This window comes from Symphalangus syndactylus, chromosome 12 (assembly GCF_028878055.3).
Source record: "Symphalangus syndactylus isolate Jambi chromosome 12, NHGRI_mSymSyn1-v2.1_pri, whole genome shotgun sequence".
Taxonomy (NCBI): Eukaryota; Metazoa; Chordata; class Mammalia; order Primates; family Hylobatidae; genus Symphalangus; species Symphalangus syndactylus.
The window spans coordinates 145455699-145475790 of NC_072441.2; the positions used below are offsets into that span (position 1 = coordinate 145455699).

Sequence of the window (20092 nt, forward strand, 5' to 3'; positions counted from 1 at the left end):
ATACATAATTACTGTATACAATGATGAGTCTGGAGATAAGTATTCACCCATGAAACCATCACCACCATCATGGGCACAGACATATCCATCATCACCTAAAAGTACTTTCAATTCGTGGGTTAAGACAGTTTCATTAGATAGAAACTTGGCATACAAAAAGATTTCCTACTATTAAGGAACTTCATTCATTGAGTGACTGCAATTGTTTGAGTGCTTCCTATGGTATGGAGAGGCAGATGACGGGAGACCTGTAATAGGTACAATCATTAACCACTATGGAGGACTTAATAAGAGCCAGGCATCTGTCTTGCAAAGCACAGGAGATACAACAGAGCGAGTCAGACTGGTCTCTGTCTTCACTGTTTATATACTGGAGTTCCCAGACTATAGAGGTGGCAATGAAGTGTAGTTAAGTGCTATAACAGGAGTTCTAATAGAGATGAGGGCAGAGTGCCCAAGGATGAGCAGTAACTGAATGCTTATATGATCCACTGAGAATAGTCAAAAAAAAAAAAAAAAAATAGGCCAGGTGTGGTGGCTCATGCTTGTAATCCCAGCACTTTGGGAGGCCGAGGCGGGAGGATCACAAGGTCTGGAGATCAAGACCATCCTGGCTAACACGGTGAAACCTCATCTCTAATAAAAATACAAAAAAAAAATTAGCCGGGTGTGGTGGTGGACACCTGTAGTCCCAGCTACTCAGGAGGCTGGGGCAGGAGAATGGCGTGAACCCAGGAGGCGGAGCTTGCAGTGAGCCGAGATCGCGTCACTGCACTCCAGCCTGGGCGACAGAGCAAGACTGTCTCAAAAAAAAAAAAAAAAAAAAAAAAAATTATATATATATATATATATATATATACGTGTGTGTATATATATGTGTGTGTGTGTATATATATATATACGTGTGTGTATATATATATACATATATATGTGTGTATATATATATATCTATACACTCCCTAAAATCAGTGGAACATTCTAAATATCAGAGACTATTCTGTAATAGAATATTACATAATATTCCCATCTTCTATAATTTTAAGGCTGGGGTTCTCAAACTTCTTCGTGCATCAGAATCACCTAGAAGAGGGCTTATTAAACTAGATTGCTGGGCCTCAAACCCAGTCTGAGATTTGTGTTAGGAACCTGCATTTCCAACAAGTTCCCAGGTAATTCTGATATTGCTGGTCCAGGGACCATACTTTGAAAACCATTGGCTTAAAGTATAAAGACACCCTACCTCAAACACGTTCCACAAATCTATATCCTTAACAGTTTTTATTTATTAATTATTAATTTTTGAGACACAGTCTCGCTCTGTCACCCAGGTTGGAGTGCAGTGGTGCAATCTCTGCTCACTGGAACTTCTGCTTCCCGGGTTCAAGCGATTCTCCTGCCTCAGCCTTCCGAGTAGCTGGAACTACATGCATGCGCCACTATGCCCGGCTAATTTTTTTCCCTATTTTTAGTAGAGATGGGGTTTCACCATGTTGGCTGGGCTGGTCTCTAACTCCTGACTTCAGGTGATCCACCCGCCTCGGCCTCCCAAAGTGCTGGGGTTACAGATGTGAACCACTGTACTGGCCTAATAGTTTTTAAAATAAATGTTTAGAGAGGTGCAGCTGTGAAATATATAGACGAAGTAAAGTAACTTTGACTCTGACATGCCTTAGAGAATTTAGAATTTCAGACTGAATGCTTGTTTGCTAAAAAGCCTAATTTCAAATGCTATACTATACCATGAACTAATAGACACATACTTCCTGGTTTTCTGACAATTAAAATTGCTGACGAATTGTAAATATCCTTAATTAAAACCTTTACTCCTATAAGAAGAACTGGAAATGACAGTGCTCCTCACAATCTTATGTTTCACTGCTTGGAATAGAAAACAAATCTGACCTTACAGTTAACAGAGTAACGCTTCATTCAACAGCCTACTTGTGAGGGTAATCCTAACCCTAACCCTTACTGTTTGGTGGCAGATCCTGACCTCTACTTCTTTTCCCCTACTGCTAATATTAACTTTTTCTGATCAATATTTTTGAGCCTACTGTACCTGATGACACCACTTTCTAAGTTCTCAGACTAGAAAACTTAGGTATTCAATCCTCAAAGTCCTAGAAGAACAAAGATGCCACAATTCTGATCTGAGAACATCACCAAGGAGCTTTTAATAATGTGCAACAGGCCAGGAGTGGTGGCTCATGCCTGTAATCCCAGCAATTTGGGAGGCCAAGGTGGGCAAATCACCTGTGGTCAGGAGTTTGAGACCAGCCTGGCCAACATGGTGAAACCCCATCTCTACTAAAAATATATATATATAGGCTGGGCGGGGTGGCTCACGCCTGTAATCCCAGCACTTTGGGAGGCTGAGGTGGGTGGATCACCTGAGGCCAAAAATTTGAGACCAGCTTGGCCAACATGGTGAAACCCCGTCTCTACCAAAAATACAAAAATTAGCCAGGCGTGGTGGTGTGCACCTGTAATCCCAGCTACCCAGGAGGCTGAGGGAGGAGAATCGCTGGAACCCGGGAGGCAGAGGCTGCAGTGAGCTCAGATTGCACCACTGCACTCCAGCTTGGGCGACAGGGCAAGACTCCATCACAACAACAAAAAAGAATGTGGAACAAATTAGATACTTCATTTCCTCTATGTCGCTTTGTGCTTCCGAGGGCTACCATTGAGTTAGACCTTTCAGCTGTATTTTATACCCCTTTCCAGAAACCTTGGTCGGTGCAAGACGACTCAAAGTCTGTTAATCTATTACACTCCTACAAGAAGGTGTGTTTATATGCAATGTAATGCACTCTGAATTTAAGGCCTTTCATTTTTTCATTTCTTAAAGACCAGTGTGATAGTTTAAGACCTTTCTATAACATGGATTCTTCTATTTTTGAACTAGTCAGATCTTGGAATCCTTCTGTCCAATTATTTCACAACTTTCTAAAGAATAGCAGTGGCCAGGTATGGTGGCTCACACCTGTAATCTCAGCATTTGGGGAAGCTGAGGCAGAAGGATCACTGGAGCCCAGGAGTTTGGGACCAGAGCGGGCAACATAGTGAGACCCCTTCTCTACAAAAAATAACAAATTAGTCAGGCATGGTGGTATGCGCCTGTGGTCCCAGCTATTTGGGAGGCTGAGGCAGGAGGATAAGGAGTTGGAGGCTGTAGTGAGCCAAGATCATGCCACTGCACTCCAGCCTGGGTGACAGCGTAAGGCCCTGTCTCAAAAAAAGCAAAGGAAAGCATTTTTAGAGGATTCAGAGAAGGATCACTTAAATAAAACAGAGGTTGAAAACAGAATCAGAATTTTAACCTACAAAGCAAAAGACTGGTTGGGCACAGTGGCACATGCGCTTGTAATCCCAGTGCTTTGGGAGGCTGAAGCAGGATGACTGCTTTGGGCCCAGGAGCTTGAGACCAGCCTGGGCAACACAGTGAGACCCTGTCTCTACCAAAAATAAATAAATAAATAAATAAACAAACAAACAAACATTTTAATTAGCTGGGTGTCCTGGTACATGCCTATTATCCCAGCTACTCAGGAGGCTGTGGTGGGAAGATCACTTGAGCCCAAGAGTTCAAGGCTGCAGTGAACTATGATGACTGTGCAACTGCACTCCAGCTTGGGTAACGAAGAGAGACAGGAGGGGAGAAGGGAAGGAGAGAGGAGAGGAGAGGGGAGAAAGGGAGAAAGGGAGGAAGGAAGGAGGGAAGGAAGAGAGGGAAGAAGGGAGGGGGCAGGAAGGGAGGCAGGGAGGGGATGAAGGGAGAGGGAGAGGGAAGAAAAGGATGCAAGCGGAAGACTAGGAAGCTACTTGAGCTTTCAAGAAGGGTGGAGGGGGCCAGGCGCTGTGGCTCATGCCTGTAATTCCAGCACTTTGGGAGGCTGAGGCGGGTGGATCACCTGAGGTTAGGAGTTCGAGACCAGCCTGACCAATACAGTGAAACCCCATTTCTACTAAAAGTACAAAAATGAGCTGGGTGTGGTGGCGTGCGCCTGTAGTCCCAACCGCTTGGGAGGCTGAGACAGAAGAATTGCTTGAACCCGGGAGGCAGAGGTCACAGTGAGCCGAGATCATGCCATTGCACTCTAGCCTGGGTGACAGAGCAAGACTCCGTCTCAAAAAAAAAAAAAAAAAAAAAAAAGGGTGAAGAAACTGAATTGTTTTCTTTTTTTTGAGATAGGGTCTCACTCTGTCACCCAGGCTGGAGTGAGTGGGTGAGTGGCACAATAATGGCTCACTGTAGCCTCAACTTCCTGGGTTCAGGCGATCCTCCCACCTCAGCACCCCCAGTAGCTGCAACCATAGGCGTGTGCCACCATGCCTGGCTAATTTTTTTTATTTGTAGAGATGGGGTCTCTTTATTTTGCCCAGGCTGGTCTTGAACTCCTGGGCTCAAATGATCCTTCCACTTCGGCCTCCCAAAGTGCTGGGATTATAGGCGTCACCTACTATGCCCCCGCCCCCACCTTTTTTTTTTTGTTTGTTTTAAAGAGATGGGTTCTCTACTGCCCAGACTGAAGTACAGTGACACCATCATAGTTCACTGCAGCCTCGAACTCCTGAGCTCAAGCGATCCTCCCGCCTCAGCCTCCCCAGTAGCTAGGACTAAAGGTGCATGCCACCTTGCCCAGGTGGGGCTGAATATTTATTTGATGCCCACTATATATCAAATACCATAGAACTACTACCTCATTAATCCTCAAAAATAACTCAGTGAACTGAGTTACCTGCATCTGAGAAAACAAAAACTCAGGTTAAATAACTATCTCTAGGTCATAAAATTGTGAAAGTAACAGAATAAGAATTAAAAACCCAGGCCTGGCTGGGCACAGGGGCTCACATCTATAATCCCAGAACCTTGGGAGGCCGAGGTGGGAGGATTGCTTGAGCCCAGGAACTTGAGATCTGCCTGGGCAACAGAGTGAGACCCCATCTTCACTAAAATTAAAAAAAAAAAAATTAAATTAAATTAGCTCGGTGTGGTGGTGTACAACTGTTGTCCCAGTTACTAGAGAGGCTGAGGCAGGATGATCACTTGAGCCCAGGAGTTGGAGGCTGCGGTGAATCATAATGGTGCCATTGCATTCCAGCTTGGGTGACAGAGCAAGACCCTGTCTCTAAAAAAAATTTAATAAAAAACTTTAGAAAAACCCCAAAACTCGGGCCTTTAGGCCTTTTCTTTTTCTTTTTTTTTTTTTGAAATGAAGTCTCACTCTGTCGCCCAGGCTGGAGTGCAGTGGCACAATCTCAGCTCACTGCAACCTCCACCTCGCAGGTTCAAGCAATTCTCCCTACCTCAGCCTCCTGAATAGCTGGGATTACAGGCATCTGCCACTATGCCCAGCTAAATTTTGTATTTTTAGTAGAAACAAAGTTTCACCATGTTGGCCAGGCTGGTCTTCAACTCCTGATCTCAGGTGATCCACCCACCTTGGCCTCCCAAAGTGCTGGAATTACAGGCGTGAGCCACCGCGCCAGGCCTCTAACTTCTAATTTCATGCTTTTCCTATTGTCTCTTGATGAGTATGTGTTTGTGGGGGGTCACACTTTATTTAAGCAAGGAAGAGCTGACTTTTATAAAATTTTGGGAAGTACAATTTACACCCTCAGACACTGGCATGTGGACTAAAGGTAGTGAAAGGGCTTTATGGGTGTCTCAGATGTTCAGTTGTCTGATGGTCTTTCTTTTTTCTTTTTTAACTCTGTATGTCTTTCTTTGTCCTTGCTTTCCCTGGAGAGCTAGAGTAGACTGAAACGGGAAGAAAAAAAAATCAAGGAGCTTCCTAAAAATGGTTTAACCTCAGGCAAAAGTACTTTCTAGACAACCCTTTCGGAACTGACTCCTTTAAGCAATCTTTGCTTGGGTCTCTGGAGATCTTGGGTGTCCCAAGGGCCAAAGAAAACAAAGCTGGGGTGTAAACAACACAATGGGGTGACCCATTTGTTTCCTGGCCACTCAGAATAATCATATCTTATCTGATGCCTTCTATGTGTCAGGAATTTTGTATTTATTATTTTACTTTGTCTTTGTAACCAGTATTATGTTCATTTGACAGATGAAGAAACCCAGGCTCAGAAAAGTTACATACCTTGTCCAAGATCTCAAAACTAATTAATGACATAGCAGATACTTAAACCCAAGTCACTTCTTATACCAAAGAGAGTAAATTCAATTAACCTTTCAAAATTTCCTTCATCTTGTACTATAACTTAACCTTTCCCACCCCCCACTTTTTTTTTTTTTTTTGTAGATTTTATCCCAACCAGACTGTAAGCTTCCATGTTGCTTAATATGTCTCGGAGGAAAGAACAAGGGTTTTGAAGCTAGACAAAATGGGTTCGATTCCCAGCTCTCCTACATGCTTGGTCTATGACTTTTAGAGAAGTTTGGGAAAATTATATACCAACTTTATCAACTGGGCTGGCTTAACTAAAAACAAATCACTACAAATATATCATTAACTGAACTTTTTTTTTTTTTTTTTGAGACAGGGTCTTGCTCTGTCACCCATGCTGAAGTGCAGTGGCGCAATTTTGGCTCACTGCAACCTCTGCCTCCCGGGTTCAAGCAATTCTCCTGTCTCAGCCTCCCGAGTAGCTGGTGAGTATAGGTGCCCGCCACCACACCTGGCTAATTTTTCTATTTGTAGTAGAGACGGGGTTTCACCGTGTTAGCTAGGATGGTCTCGATCTCCTGACCTTGTGATCCACCCGCCTCGGCCTCCCAAAGTGTTGAGATTACAAGCGTGAGCCACCGCGCCCGGCCAACTGAACGTTTGATACGGCCTCTGCATAAGGAACAAGACAATGGTCAAGATTTTCTAAGTATCCAGAGAGAGTATTTCTAGGAGAGCAAGATTCTCAGCAGAACTGCTCTAAAAGGTCAGGGTTCATTTCATACCCTCCTCTAGACTCCCAATATACTTGGTTCTACACTTCTAAACACAGCACTCCTCATTTGCCTGTTGTTAACAATCTCTGGACTCCTTCCATTGCAGAGTATCTGTAATTCTTAGTACAGTACAATGCTTGATACACAACAGGCATCTATAATCATTAACCAAATTAAAGAAATGTACCGGCTAGGGCGCGGTGGCTCACACCTGTAATCCCAGCACTTTGGGAGGCCAAGGTGGGCAGGAGATCGAGACTATCCTGGCCAACATGGTGAAAACCTCTCTCTACTAAAGATTTAAAGATTGACTCTAGCTAAATCTAAAAATTGGCTGGGCGTGGTGGCGTGCGCCTGTAGTCCCAGCTACTCAGGAGGCTGAGAGGAGAATCGCTTGAACCCGGGAGGTGGAGGTTGCAGTGAGCCGAGATCATGCCACTGCACTCCAGACTCCAGCCTGAGTGACAGAGTGAGACCTGTTTCGAAAAAACCAAAAACAAAAAAATACGGTCAACACCCTCAACTTCCCTTAAACAACTCACATGACTTTATCATCTCCAAATTTATAATTCTCACCTTTTCTGTGGGTATCATCTTTTGGAATCAGAAGTCCTGTGAGCTTACTATTGCAAAACAACTTCACTCGTTTTCTTTATCAAATTACTCACTGTTTCAAGCAAGGGCACAAAGTCAATAGGTTCTTTGTCTTTTTTGGAATCATGGGTCCCTCTGAGAATTTGATGGAAGCTACTGATCAGCAACCCAGAAAAAAATACAAACTCACAATATATTACATACAATATTGGCTATGGGTATAGAAAGGCTGGGTATTGGTTTACAAAAAAATCCCCCAAAGGCCTGTTACAAGCCCTTTCATAGGGGCTCAATTTTTACATTCCAAGACAGTAGAAAACTCTGTCATATTGACTGTGGTCTCCCAAATCTTTTCCTTAGCACACAATTCAGAGCTCTGCATCTTTGAAATTTTTTTTTTTTTAATTTTAAGGCAATTGTAGATTTATAGGCAGTTTTAAGAAATAACAGAGATCCTGTATACTCGTTTTCCCCATAATATTTTGCATATCTGTATCACAATCAGAAAATTAACATTAAAATAAGAAAATTTGTTGTACAGGTTTCATAAAAAAATTAACAATTCATTGACTTTATTAGGATTTCACCACCTTTACATGTACTTGTTTGCTTAGTTCTATGCAATTTAATCAGATTCATGTGGACACCACCTCAGTCAAGACACAGCACAGTTCCATCATGAGGATCGTCACCCTTCGATAGCCCGTCACCGTCTTCCCTCGTCTCTCACCACTGGCAACCACTAATACAGTCTGCATCTCCACTATTTCGTTTCTTCAAGAATGTTATATTAATGAAATCATACAGTATATAACCTTTTGAGATTGGCTTTCTTCACTCAGCTTAATTCTCTTGTGATCAAGCAAGTTGCTGCATTTATTAACAGTTCCTTTTTTTTTTTTTTTTTTTACTGCAGAGTACTGTTCCATGGTATGGGTATGCCACTTTATTGGAGGCATTTGGTTTGTTTCCAGTTTTTGGCTACTATGAATAAAGCTGCTGTGAACATTCATGTACAGGTTTTGTGTTGAGTTTTAATTTCCCTGAAATAAATATCCAAGAATGCAACCGTTGAAAGATATAGTAAGCACATTTATTTATTTATTTATTTTTTGGAGACAGGGTCTCACTGTTGCCAAGCTGGAGTGCAGTGGCACGATCTCAGCTCAAGGCAGCCTCGACCTCCTGGGTTCAAGCGATTCTTCCACCTCAGCCTAAGACCAATCTCCTGGGTTCAAGTGATCCTTCTGCTTCAGGCTCCCGAGTAGCTGGGACTACAGGTGTGTGCCGCCATTCTCAGCTAATTTTTAAATTTTCTGTAGAGACAAGCTCTCACTAGGGCTCAAGCAATCCTCTCACCTTGGCCTCCCAAAGTCCTGGGATTACAGGCATGAGCCACCATGCCCAGCCAATAAGCACATTTAGTTTTGTTAAAAAACGAAAAACAAACAAACAAACAAAACCTGCATTGGGCTGGGCGTGGTGGCTCACACCTGTAACACAGGCACTTTGGGAGGCCGAAGAGGGAGGATCACGAGGTCAGGAATTCGAGACCAGCCTGGCCAACATGGTGAAACCTCATCTCTACTAAAAATACAAAAATCAGCCAGGCATGGTGGCAGGCGCCTGTAATCCCAGCTATTTGGGAGGCTGAGGCAGGAGAATTGCTTGAAACCCAAAGGCGGAGGTTGCAGTGAGCCGAGATCGCGCCACTGCACTCCAGCCAGGGCGACAGAGCGAGACTCAATCTGAAAACAAACAAAAAACAAAACCTGCAATATCACAGATAAATGTATACTTAATGACATTCTGCTTTATCTTACTAGGCTTTGTTTTATAGAAATAGTATTATACTGTATGTAGCCTTATGGGACGTACTTTCTTCATATAACATTAGATTTTGGAGATTTCTCCATGTTGTTGCCTGTAGCTATAAGTTCATCCATTTTCACTGCTGTACAAATATTTTCTTTTCTTTTCTCTTTCTTTCTTTCTTTCTTTTTTGAGATTGAGTTTCACTTGTTGGCTAGATCTCAGCTCACTGCAACCTCTGCCTCCCGGGTTTCAGTGATTCTCCTGCCTCAGCCTTCCAAGTAGCTGGGATTACAGGCACCTGCCACCATGCCCAACTAATTTTTGTATCTTTAGTAAAGACAGGGTTTCACCATGTTGGTCAGGCTGGTCTCGAACTCCTGACCTCAGGTAATCCACCCGCCTCGGCCTCCCAAAATGCTGGGATTACAGGCGCGAGAAACTGTGCCCAGCCAAATATTTTCTGTTGTAAATCTATCACATTATCCAATGAATGGTGAAACAAGTTGCAACATTTTGTGAACAAGGTACACCATTTTATGAATCAAGTACTCATGTATAAGTTTCTCTGAGCACATTCCTAGAAAAGGTGTTGCTGGTTTTTTGTTTTTTTTTTTTAAGACAGAGTCTTGCTCTGTCGCCCAGGCTGCAGTGCAGTAGCGCAATCTTGGCTCACTGCAACCTCCACCTCCCGGGTTCAAGTGATTCTCCTGCCTCAGCCTCCCAAGTAGGTGGGATTACAGGCTCCCGAGTAGCTAGGATTACAGGCATGTGCCACTACACCCAGCTATCTTTTGTATTTTTAGTAGACAGGGTTTCACCATGTTGGTCAGACTGGTCTTGAACTCCTGACCTCAAGTGATCCGACTGCCTCGGGATCCCAAAGTGCTGGGATTACAGGCATGGGCCACCGCACCTGGCCTTACTCTCCAGTTTTTTTTGTTTTTTTTTTTTTTTGTGATGGAGTCTCACTCTGTCCCCCAGGCTGGAGTGCAGTGGCACGATCTCGGCTCACTGCAAACTCCGCCTCCCGAGTTCCCACCATTCTCCTGCCTCAGCCTCCGGAGTAGCTGGGACTACAGGCGCCCGCCACCACGCCCGGCTAATTTTTTTGTATTTTTTAGTAGAGACAGGGTTTCACTGTGTTAGTCAGGATGGTCTCGATCTCCTGACCTCGTGATCCACCCACCTCGGCCTCCCGAAGTGCTGGGATTACAGGCGTGAGCCACTGCACCGGGCCTGTTCGTTTGTTTTTTTGAGACGGAGTCTCCCACTGTTGCCCAGGCTGGAGTGCAGTGGTATAATCTTGGCTCACTGCAACCTCCGCCTCCTGAGTTCAAATGATTCTCCTGCCTTAGCCTCCCGAGTAGCTGGGATTACAGGCGCCCACCACCACACCAGGGGTAATTTTTTGTATTTTTTGTAAAGACAGGGTTTCACCACGTTGGCCAGGCTCGTCTCGAACTCCTGACCTTGTGCTTTGCCCGCCTCGGCCTCCCAAAGTGCTGGGATTACAGGCATGAGCCACCAGGCCCGGCCCTTATTTTCCAGTTTTAATAGCAGGTTTTGCTAGCGCTGTAGAATGAACTGGGAAGGTCTTAATGTATTTCTAGAGAATATTGTAAATAAAAGAATTAACTATTTTGAAGTTTCAACAGACTTTGTAAAATGTTTTCCACTGTATGCTTTTGAAGGATGGATTTTTGAGTATCCCTCCAAGATCTTATGCAGATTGCTAATCTATTCAAAATGTTTATTCTTGAGTAACTTATACTAACTTATATTTTCCTAATTGTAGAAAGTAGAAAAATAGGCTGGGCACAGTGGCTCATGCCTGTAATCCCAGCACTTTGGGAGGCCGAGGCGGGCGGATCACCCGAGGTCGTTAGTTCGAGACCAGCCTGACCAACATGGAGAAACCCCGTCTGTACTAAAAATACAAAATTAGCCGGGCGTGGTGGCACATGCCTGTAATCCCAGCTACTAGGGAAGCTGAGGCAGGAGAATTGCTTGAACCTGGGAGGCGGAGGTTGCGGTGAGCCGAGATCGCGCCATTGCACTCCAGCCTGGACAACGAGTGAAACTCTGTCTCAAAAAAAAAAAAAAAAAAAAAAGTAGAAAAAGAACACTGATATATATATAAAAGCATTTTACTTAGTATATAAATATATTAACACAATAAGGTAAATTATTTCTCTTCCAGAAAACAAAGATGGATGATTGAATCCTTATGTCTGCAGATACATTCGACAGTCATCACAGCTGAATATCAATCTGGCTAACATGGAAGTCTACATTCAAAATCTACATCCCTCAAAAAATTTTTTTTTTTTTTTTTGAGATGGAGTCTTGCTTCTTCGCCCAGGCTGGAGTGCAATGGTGCAATCTGGGCTCACTGCAACCTGCACGTCCTGGTTTCAAGTGATTCTCCTGCCTCAGCCTCCAAAGTAGCTGGGATTACAGGCATGTGCCACCACGCCTGGCTAATTTTTGTATTTTTGGTACAGACGGGGTTTCACCATGTTGGCCAGGCTGGTCTCAAACTCCTGACCTCAAGTGATCCGTCCGCCTCGGCCTCCCAAAGTGTTGGGATTATAGGTGTGAGCCACCGTGCCCGGCTGTCATCATTTGTCATCAGTCCCATCTTCAATGAAGGTGAGTATGTATTCTTTCATGAAATATTTAGTAAGAGGCCACTCTGTGCAGCACTCTTCAAGGCACAGGAGATACAACGGTGAATAAAGCAGACAAAAGATTCCTGCGCTCTGGTAGAGCTGACATTCTAGCCATGGAGAATGGGTAATCAACAAATACTGTACATAATGACAATACAGTGCAACAGATGCTGATAGTGAAAAATAAAGTAAACCCAGGAAAGGAAGAAGGGAGCTGTGTAGGTGGTATAGGAAAAGTGCTCAGGGTCTCATGGTACCTTATGGGGAATGCTCAAAGGTGCCTGGAGGAGTCACAGTCCCAGGCAGTAGACTCTGCTCTCTGGTTTCCTTTTTGTATCTTAGCCTTATCATCTTCACTGCCCTGTTAACACTGTGATACTTTCAAATAGACTTTTTTTTTTGGTCACCTATCATCCCAGATAGATTTTAATATTTTGTCCAACTATGGCTTACTTTTAAAGTACAATTTGCAGCAGGCACTATAGTGAGGGAACGGGGAAGGTGTGTAGACTGACCAAAAATCCTGGTTATGCTGCTTACTAATTTTGTTACCTTAGGCAAATTATTAATCTCTGGGTGTCTTGGTTTCCTCATCTGTAAAAGTGAGGATAATAAAAGTTCTCATTTCATTTTATAGGTTAAATATTTAATGTAAAGTGCTCAGATCTCAAACATTAAGTGTTAGCTGTATTTTTCTTCCGTGTCTTCTTTTTTTTTTTTCTCCCGTTTTTGAGATGGTGTTTAGCTCTTGTTGCCCACGCTGGAGTGTAATGGCGCAATCTGGGCTCCCTGCAACCTCCGCTTCCCGGGTTCAAGTGATTTTCCTGCCTCAGCTTCCAAAGTAGCTGGGATCACAGGCGTGCGCCACCACGCCAGGCTAATTTTGTATTTTTAGTAGAGACGGGGTTTCACCATGTTGATCAGGCTGGTCTCCAACTCCTGACCTCGCGATCTGCCCGTCTCGGCCTCCCAAAGTGCTGAGATCACAGGTGTGAGCCACCACGCCCGCCCCTTCCATGTGATCTTACCAGAGCTTAAATACTACTACTCTATCTTTCAAAGTCTCACTTCCTCACAATGGGTTGTTACTTCACTGCAATCCCCTTGCAAGATAATTCAGAAACACCTTAAAAGCCAGGCTCAACATATATTAACACTTATCCATGCTAGAAAGAATTGATACATCCCAAACCAACATTAACCTCAATCACACTTCTCCAATTTCAGTTGGGTTTTAAAAAAATACATCCAGAAAGCCCAAGTTAAAAATAAAGAGCACTCTCTTAGTGAAGCAGTGAGGGGAGACTGAAAATTAAAAGTAACTTTTAAGGATCAACGGTTTTTGACAGTTATCTTAAGAAAGCATAAAAGACGAACACCACACTGGTAAAGATCCCTTACCTTACAGTGTTGGGAGACAGAGAACAAAGGGAGGGAGATAATATTTTCATAACGAACTGTCCATTATATTAACCTTGCCAAAGAGTCCAACTACTCATTCAGTGTTTAAGGATGTGAATTTTTACTTGCTTACTAAAATTTAGGTATTATAAGAAATATTTATTAAAATAATGTTTTAACTAGAAGCGAAAGTCAGACAGCTTCAGGGAAAAATCAGAGCGACTAGGTGATTGGCCAGTGCTGATCAGGAAAAGAGCGCTAATCTACGGAACAAAGACTCTCATTTCTAATCTATTTCACTACTGAATCAAAAATGTAAAAAAAAAAACAGCAACAAAAAGGCTAAGCCTTTCAGTACAAGCATCATGCAACTTCTCTCAATTTCTGTCCATCTCGTTGGGAAACGTCATGTGAACTACGCGGGAGTCCCTATCGTCCCATTTCACTGTCTCTAGGGTTATTTCACTCCTTCTTCAACGATCGTGAACACACGGTGTAAAATGAAAGAGAACAACCTTCAGGTTCAGTAGCAATTCTTATTTTATCAGCCTTAGTCGGAAATCTGATTCGCAAACCTCAAGCTCCGATCCACATAAATCGCTCCTTCCTCCCAGCAACTTAAGCTGCGGTTACCGCTAAGTCCGGCTCGGCCCCAGCGACAGCAAGGCGCTGGACAGGGCATTCCAGCCTCACCCCACCTCACCTCGGCCCTTCCTCCCACGGTCCCTCCCCGCTCTGGCTGTCTTCACCTCCTACACCTCGGTCGAGGCGCTCATCGCCACCCGCGATCAAAGAGGGTTTCCCTTCGGGGAAAGGGGGGAAATAAAGGTTCATTTCTGGAAGAATCTGCGCGCCCGGCAGCCGCAAGAGGAGGGAGGAGGGAAGAGTCGGGAAAGGGGCGGGGAGCTCAGCACTATCCATCAAGACGTTAGCGCTAGGAGATCGCAAAGTCGCCTTCGGGCCTCCACTGCAGCCTAGAAATTCTCCCACGCACTCCGGGCTGAGGTGGGAATGTGGAATCCAGGCTCCCAAAAATGAGGATGAGACCGGAGCTCCCGACTGCCTCGGTCCCGAGGGGGCGGGAAGCGACAGGAACAAAGCCAGGGCCACTCATGCCCCGGGATGGCCGGGCGACCCAGAGGGACACGGGGGGCCCCCTTACCTGCCGTCAGCAGCTGCATGGCGTGAGTGAAGGACGGGTCAAGCGAGTCCTTCTCGGCCATGAGTTCGGGCAGGTACTTGTTCTCCGGCTCCATCTTGACCGAGGCTGTGGCCGAAGGGGGCAGCAGCGGGGTCGGCGCTGGCCCGCCCACTGTCGCGTCGGGACCCGTGGCCGAGGGCGGCAGCAGCGGTGGCGGCTGCGTGGCGGGCGAGGCCCGGGCGCCCCCGCGGGATCCCCCTCCGCCTCCCCGGGACCGGTGAGGCAGCGGCGGCTGCCGAGACGGCGTCTGACGCACCGAGGGGTGGGCACCGGAGGGGTCCATGGAGCCGCTACGGCCCGAGGACCGGCTCATGCGCGCGGCGGGGTCGTCCCGGCGCTGCATCTGGGAGGATGTGCGATCCGAGGAGCGAGAAAGCGACGCGGCAGCGACGGAGGCCCGAGCGGCGGTTGGCGGGGGCGGCAGAGCGGCAGCGGCAGCGACCGAAGCCGACCCGAGCGACCCAGCGAGAGAGAGCACCGGAAATGAGGCGGCGCGCGTGCGCAGCCAGCCACCGGCACCGCCCTTGGGTTTCTCCGCGGAGAACAAAGTCCCCAGTCCGGCCACGGCGCCTGCGCAACGCCGCGGCGGCCGAACAAGTCGCCTCCCGACTCGGGCTTTCCCTCCGCGCCCGCCAGGCCAGAGCGTGATGCGCATGCGCGGGAGGCAGCCGGCTCCGTTCGTTTCCTTTTCCACGTGACTCGGCGCTAGCGGGACACGTGTCTCCTCCCCCTTCTGGCCCAGTGCGTGGAGGGGGCGGGAGCTGTGGAATGTCTTTGTCTGCGCGCGGGCCCGCGGAGTGTGGGGCGGGAGGCCTGTTACTCGCGGGGCCACGCCCTCTCCAACGGCTGAGCAGTGGGGGGAGGCTGTGGGGAGTGGGGAGGGGGGCGGTCACCGAAGTAAGGAAATAAAAGGGGACTGCCGTGAGGGACACGGAAAGGGGAGGGAGAGAGAATTGAGACCGCCTGGGGAGGAAGAGAGGAGTGAGACAGCGACTGCACAGGGAGAAGGGAAGGCTAAGGGAGGGTCTGATGCAGGGGGGAAGTTGGGGAAGGGAAACCTGGAGGGAGAAATTGAGGAAGGACGGCTTGGTAGAAACACTGAAGGCTATTGGAGGACTTGAACTAAGAGGGATGGTTCAGATCAGAGATCTGAAGTCTAGCAAAGAAAAGGGTCCCAGACATCAGGGAACACAAGAAGTTGTTTCCAGTATATGTATTTGCAGTATTACATATATTCCAGTCGGTTCTAAAACGGTTGACATTGTTGGTCAGGGAACTCTTAAGCAGCATTTTAGCTCTTTTTACATATTTTACTGCTTTCTCTGAATTGTGTTTGTTTTGTTTCGCCGTCATTATTGCCAATTAAGTGTTTCTTCCGCCAGAAAGTGAGGTAGAGACCAGATCCTTAATCCACGTTGGTTGCATCATTAGGATGGCTCCTTCTACCACCACTCCAGACTTGCTCAGAGACCCTTGCCGCTACTCTCAAAGGCAAGGTACATAGTGGTCAGTCGCCCACGGCGTTCTCCACATCCTGGAGTGCTATATGCAAGTGGAGCCTTAGGTCCCTACTTGTCCCATAAGCCATCAAAAGCCTGGTGCCATCTCTAACTTTCCCTTCCCTCCACAGATTATTTTCTTCTTGCATTTAAAGCACTCACTCCCATCTGTTTTCCTTCTGGATCAGTTCTCCTAATGAGCCCACACTTTTCAAGTCTTTGGGGACCGGTGCGGTGGCTTATGCCTGTAATCCCAGCACTTTGGGAGGCCTAGGTGGGAGGATTAGTTGAGGCTAGGAGTTCGAGAGCAGCGTGGAGAATATAATGAGACCTCATCTCTACAATAAAAAAAGTTTCGGCCAGGCTCGTTGGCTCACGCCTGTGATCCCAACACTTTGGGAGGCCGAGGTTGGCGAATCACCTGAGGCCAGGAGTTTGAGACCGACTTGGCCAACATGACGAAACCCCGTCTCTACTAAAAATATAAAAATTAGCCGGGCGTGATGGTGCACGCCTGTAATCCCAGCTACTTGGGAGGCTCAGGCAGGAGAATTGCTTGAACCAGGGATGCGGAGGCTGCCGTGAGCCGAGATCACGCCACTGCACTCGAGCCTGTGCAACAGAGCGAGACTACGTCTCAAAAAAAAAAAAAAAAAAAAAAAAAAAAAAGGAAAGAAGACGTTTACTCGGAAATTGTCTTCTGAGTGCCTGGAAACTTGATTTTTGGATGTGAAGCTTAGAACTCTTTAACTAGAGAACCTAAAGGCCTTTCTTAAGGGGTTAAGGGAGAGGATTTCCAAATTACCCACAGAAATGAAAACAAAACACACATATCTACATAAATTATATATATATAATATAAAATATAGGCCAGGTGTGATGGCTCATGCCTGTAATCCCCGCACTTTGGGAAACCGAGGTGGGCGGATCTCAAGGTCAAGAGATCGCGACCATCCTGGCCAACATTGTGAAACCCCGTCTCTACTAAAAATACAAAAATTAGCTGGGCATGGTGGCGCACCTGTAGTCCCAGCTACTCAGGAGGCTGAGGCAAGAGAATCGCTTGAACCCGGGAGGCGGAGGTTGCAGCGAGCTGAGATTGCAGCACTGCACTCCAGCCTGGGGGACAGTGCGAGACTCTATCTTGGGAAAAAAAAGAAAGAAAGAAATTAGCTGGGTGTGGTGGCGTGCACCTGTTGTCCCCAGCTACTTGAGAGACTGAGGTGGGAAGATCGCTGCTTGAGCCTGGGAGATTGAGGCTGCAGTGAGCAACAACTGCCCCACTGCACTCAGCCTGGATGACAGAGTGAGACCTTGTCTTAAAAAAAAAAAAAAAAAAGGGCCAGCGCGGTGGCCCACTCCTGTAATCCCAGCACTTTGGGAGGCCAAAGTGGGTGGATCACCTGAGGTCAGGAGTTCAAGACCAGCCTGGCCAATACAGTGAAACCCCATCTCTACTAAAAACATAAAAAAGTTAGCTGAACGTGGTGGCATGCACCTGTAATCTCAGCTACTTGGGAGGCTGAGGCAGGAGAATTGCTTGAACCCGGGAGGTGGAGGTTACAGTGAGCCGAGATTGTGCCACACTGCACTCCAGCCTGGGCAACAGAGTGAGACTCCGTGTCAAAAAGAAAAAAGAAATGAAAAAATTAAGTGCTGTTGGAGTTCAATGCAGAAGATAGATTTTGGCCAAGGAAGAATAAGTTCCAGGCAAAGGGAAGTGGAATAAATGAGCAGAGATGAGAATGTGGGAAATGTGTTCAGGGAATGGGAGTAATCCAGTGTCAGACTTGAAGGAATAGGTGGGTTGAGAGAGCAACCGCTTGAAGAGGGGGGAAGGGGCAAAGAGAATGTATAGTTCCTTTGCAGCTCGTTTCCACTGCCACCCTTGAAGATCCTGCTTGAGTGGTGGTGTTACGAATGGCTGAAGCGTCCTTGCCCTGTAATGAGATGCCCAGATAGAGATCCCTTGAGCTGAGGCTAATAAAACTTTGATAAAGGTTTGTCTGAGAAGGAGCTGGGTAGTGTATCTATGGCCTTTCTAGACTAGAATCAACAGTTACTGCATATGTATATCAAAACATGTTGTAGCCATAACTATATACAATTTTAAAAACACTGGAAACAAAATAAAAAATAACCCTCAGTCTTTCTGGGTGCTTGCCAGATCTTTATTTGCTTTCCCTGAGAGTAGGCTGAGCGGGAGAGATGTGCTCTTCTTCCAGGCTAGAACCCTAAAGGTAGTCTCAGGCCGAGAGTGGTTGAGGTTGCAGTGTATGTATCCACTAAGTGATGCAGCAGCCTTCTATTTTGGGGGCCCTTCTCAGGGGGTAGGGAAGAGTAATTTCTGCCCTGAAAGCCTAGAAGTCTGGAGTTTATTTTGTGTTCACCACAGTATGCTGCCCCAGGTCCACCTGAAGGTTAACAACCGTGTGAAAAGACTGACGTTGGAGTGGGGCAAATTCAAACAACCCAGCAATGCCTTGTCCTCACTGGGTATCATTTGGAAGACCTCTGAACCTTAGTTTTCTCTTCTATAAAGTGGGGTAATGCCATCTACCTTGAAGGCTTGTTGTGAACATTGACAAATATCAGTGTAAACCTCCTGATAGTAGGGCTTATAAACAGAAGTAATCACTATTATACCCTTTAGTACCTGATGAGGATTTGTGGGTGCTCTATGTTGACTGTGGATCTGAAAGTCCTACTCTCTCTCTCTTTCTCTCTTTTTTTTTTTTTTTTTTTGAGATGGAGTCTTGCTCTGTCACCCAGGCTGGAGTGCAGTGGCGGGATCTCAGCTCACTGCAAGCTCTACCTCCTGGGTTCACGCCATTCTCCTGCCTCAGCCTCCCGGGTAGCTGGGACTACAGGCGCTCGCCACCACACCCGGCTATTTTTTTTGTATTTTTAGTAGAGACAGTGTTTCACCGTGGCCTCGATCTCCTGACCTCATGATCCGCCTGCCTCGGCCTCCCAAAGTGCTGGGATTACAGGCATGAGCCACCACACCTAGCCAAGTCCTACTCTCTAATCTGTATAATTTTCACTGAGTATAGCTAGGCTTGTTTGGGGGGGAGGAGGAGGTTCCAAAAAGAGCAAGTTTCTTCTGCCCTTAATCCAGTTACTATGGTATAGGGTACAGCAGCAGTGCATAACGGTTCAGATGGAGGTTGGTAGCTCTGCCCGTTACCTGCTGGGTGATTGAGCACAGTGTTTTGCTTTGCTGCATTAGTCAGGATTCTTTAAAGAGACAGAATAAATACTGTATATAGATAGATACAGACATTCAAGAGGGGACTTATGAGGGCAATTGGTTCACATGATTATGGAGGCTGGGAAGTCCCATTGGAGGCCTTCTGCAAGGTGGAGACCCTGGAAAGCCGGTCGTGTGGCTCAGTCCAAATCTGAGATCCTCAGAACCAAGGAAGCCAGTGGTGTGATTCTTAGAGGGTGAAGGCCTGAGAACCCAGGGGCTGCTGGTTTAAGTCCTGGAGTCCAAGGGCTGAAGAGCATGGGGATCTAATGTCCAAGGATAGGAGAAGAGGAGTGTCCTAGCTCCAGGAAGAGAGACAGGAAATCCCTTCTTTGCCTTTTGTGTTCATTCTGGGCCCTAGCCCATTAGCTGGCACCCGCCCACATTGAGGGCGGATCTGTATCATTCAGTCCACTCACAGGCCACTCTTCTCTGGGAACACACTCACAGACACACCCAGAAATAATGCTTTATCAGTCCTCTGGGTATTCCTTAATCCGGTGAAGTTGACACCTAAATTTTTTTTTTTTTTTTTTTTTTTTTTTTTTTTTTTTTTTTTTGAGACGGAGTCTGGCTCTGTCACCCAGGCTGGAGTGCAGTGGCACAATCTCGGCTCACTGCAAGCTCCACCTCCCGGGTTCACGCCATTCTCCTGCCTCAGCCTCCCGAGTAGCTGGGACTACAGGCGCCCGCCAACACGCCCTGCTAATTTTTTTTTTGTATTTTTAGTAGAGACGGGGTTTCACCGTGTTA

General features: G+C 46.3%; 1 protein-coding gene across 4 annotated transcripts in view; it reads right to left on the minus strand.

Annotated features, from left to right (window-relative positions):
* KHDRBS1 (KH RNA binding domain containing, signal transduction associated 1) overlaps positions 1-15239 on the minus strand; it is a 30442-nt gene extending 15203 nt beyond the window's left edge. The window contains exons 1-2 of one of the 4 annotated variants that reach the window (XM_063627974.1): positions 14714-15084; positions 14549-14653 (exon numbers count right to left, since the gene is read on the minus strand). In XM_063627974.1, the coding sequence (XP_063484044.1) occupies positions 14549-14653; positions 14714-14930 (322 nt within the window). In that variant the 5' untranslated portion in view covers positions 14931-15084. Of the gene's footprint in view, positions 1-14548 lie in introns of all 4 variants that reach the window. The other 3 variants (XR_010117736.1, XM_055255678.2, XM_055255679.2) reach the window with 3 other exon arrangements.
* Positions 15240-20092: the final 4853 nt, after the last annotated feature.